Raw genomic sequence first — 2223 nt, forward strand, 5'->3', positions numbered from 1 at the left:
AAAAAAAAAAAAAAATTACAAGAATTCTGCAAAATGACAATACATGGAAAGGACGTTTGCACTTTTCGTATTGGCAAAAGACTGAAAACAAGTTTACTTCCATCAACGAAGAGGACGAGATAAACAAATAACAAGATGTTCATCTCATGGAATTCACTGTGGCCGGTAAAAAGGACAAGGATGCTGGACAGGTTCTGATTCTACATCAAAGATGCAGACATGAAGTGAAAATGAAAACAGGGGCAGAACAGTGTGTATGGTGTGCATGCCTTTGCTTGTGCTTAGTTTTAAAAAAACACAAGTGCAGGCTGGGCGCGGTGGCTCATGCCTGTAATCTCAGCACTTTGGGAGGCCAAGGCGGGCGGATTACGAGGTCAGGAGATCGAGACCAGCCTGGCCAACATGGTGAAACCCCATCTCTACTAAAAATACAAAAAAAAATTAGCTTGCATGCCTGTAATTCCAGCAACTCGGGAGGTTGAGGCAGGAGAATCGCTCGAACCAGGGGGTTGGAGGTTGTGGTGAGCCGAGATCGCGCCACTGCACTCCAGCCTGGCGACAGTGCGAGACTCGTCTCAAAAAATGAAAATAAAAAAGAAATGCATACGCCTGTATTAACACAGAAGGTCCTAGAAAGACATAGAAAAATGGTAACAGTAGTTACCCCTATGATGGAAACTGGGGGCCAATGGCAGGAAAGAACTTTCTTTTCATAATCTAAACTCCTTTGTATCTTTAAAACGTTCTGCCATATCACAAGTTTAAAAGTAATTTTAGGCCGGGCACAGTGGCTCAAGCTTGTAATCCCAGCAGTTTGGGAGGCCGAGGCAGGCGGATCACGAGGTCAGGAGATCGAGACCATCCTGGCTAACACGGTGAAACCCCGTCTCTACTAAAAAATACAAAACACTAGCCAGGCAAGGTGGCGGGCGCCTGTAGTCCCAACTACTTGGGAGGCTGAGGCAGGAGAATTGCTTGAACCCGGGAGGCGGAGCTTGCAGTGAGCCGAGATCGCGCCACTGAACTCCAGCCTGGGTGACAGAGCGAGACTCCGTCTCAAAAAATAAAATAAAAACAAAAACTGAACACTCATGATGATGAAAAATCAAAAGTAATCTACATGCCATCCACAGGGGAAGGCAGCAGCCTGCAGTTAAGGGTGAGGTTGATCCCTGCTTGCAAAGGCAGACAGCCACAGAACAATTGGTGCAATGAAAAACCTCACGCAATGTTCTCTTTTTCTGTGGATAGATCTGCATCTATGCACAGGGCAGACAATTCCCAACACGGCCATGGGTGATCCTTGTGTTGGCTGGAACTGGGGGTGGCAAAGACAACTTCAGATGGTCGCATAACCTTTTTTTTTTTTGAGACGGAGTCTCGCTCTGTCACCCAGACTGGAGTGCAGTGGTGTGATCTCGGTTCACTGAAACCTCCGCTTCTCGGGTTCAAGCGATTCTCCTGACTCAGTCTCCCGAGTAGCTGGGATTATGGGCACGCACCGCCACGTCCGGCTAATTTTTGGGGTTATTATTTTTTTTTTAGTAGAGACGGGGTTTCAACCATGTTGGCCAGGCTGGTCTCGAACTCCTGACCTCAGGTGATCCGCCCGCCTGGCCTCCCAAAGTGCTGGGACTACAGGCGTGGGCCACAGCGACTGGCCTTGCTTGCGTAATTTTGTATTTTCTCAAGATGAATACATCCAAAACTCACTTTATTTTACTTTATTTTTTAAAGCCTGGAGACTGATGAAATGTCAGCAGTAGTTGCTTTGGTGTGGTGAACAATGCATGATTTTAATTGTTAAATTTTTTTTTCCTTTTACTACTTTTCAAATACTCTACAACGGGCAGGTCTCGAATGCCCAGCAAAAGCTAAGCTCCGCGAGGCGGCCCGGGAACGAGGCGGCCCAGCGCTCACTTACTTGTCTGGGACGCCGGGTGCTCCTGGCTTCTCTGGAAGGGGTACCTGAACAGCAGCTTATTGCCCCTGCTCCCCGAGCTCACCAGAATCACGCTGATGGGGCTGGTGTTGTCCCGCATCCCGCCGTGGGGCCGGGGCCGGGGCCGGGGCGGAGGGGGCCTGAGGAGGACGGAGCCGGGGGCGGAGGGGGCCTGAGGAGGACGGAGCCGGGGGCGGAGGGGTCCTCAGGAGGCCGGGCCGGAGGCGGAGGGAGCAGCGCGACAGTCATCAACCCACGTGCCACCCTCCGGGCTCGCGAGA

The 2223-nt window shown here is 50.5% G+C and overlaps 1 protein-coding gene across 5 annotated transcripts in view; it reads right to left on the minus strand.

Moving 5' to 3' along the window:
• Nucleotides 1-2217, minus strand: part of NPRL3 (nitrogen permease regulator-like 3 (S. cerevisiae)) — a 60382-nt gene extending 58165 nt beyond the window's left edge. For 2 of the 5 annotated variants that reach the window (XM_011960058.1, XM_011960060.1), the window contains exons 1-2: nucleotides 2196-2217; nucleotides 1925-2114 (exon numbers count right to left, since the gene is read on the minus strand). In XM_011960058.1, the coding sequence (XP_011815448.1) occupies nucleotides 1925-2042 (118 nt within the window). In that variant the 5' untranslated portion in view covers nucleotides 2043-2114; nucleotides 2196-2217. The other 3 variants (XM_011960061.1, XM_011960059.1, XM_011960062.1) reach the window with 2 other exon arrangements.
• Nucleotides 2218-2223: the final 6 nt, after the last annotated feature.

Source organism: Colobus angolensis, unplaced genomic scaffold, assembly GCF_000951035.1.
Source record: "Colobus angolensis palliatus isolate OR3802 unplaced genomic scaffold, Cang.pa_1.0 Scaffold502, whole genome shotgun sequence".
In the NCBI taxonomy this organism is placed as follows: domain Eukaryota; kingdom Metazoa; phylum Chordata; class Mammalia; order Primates; family Cercopithecidae; genus Colobus; species Colobus angolensis.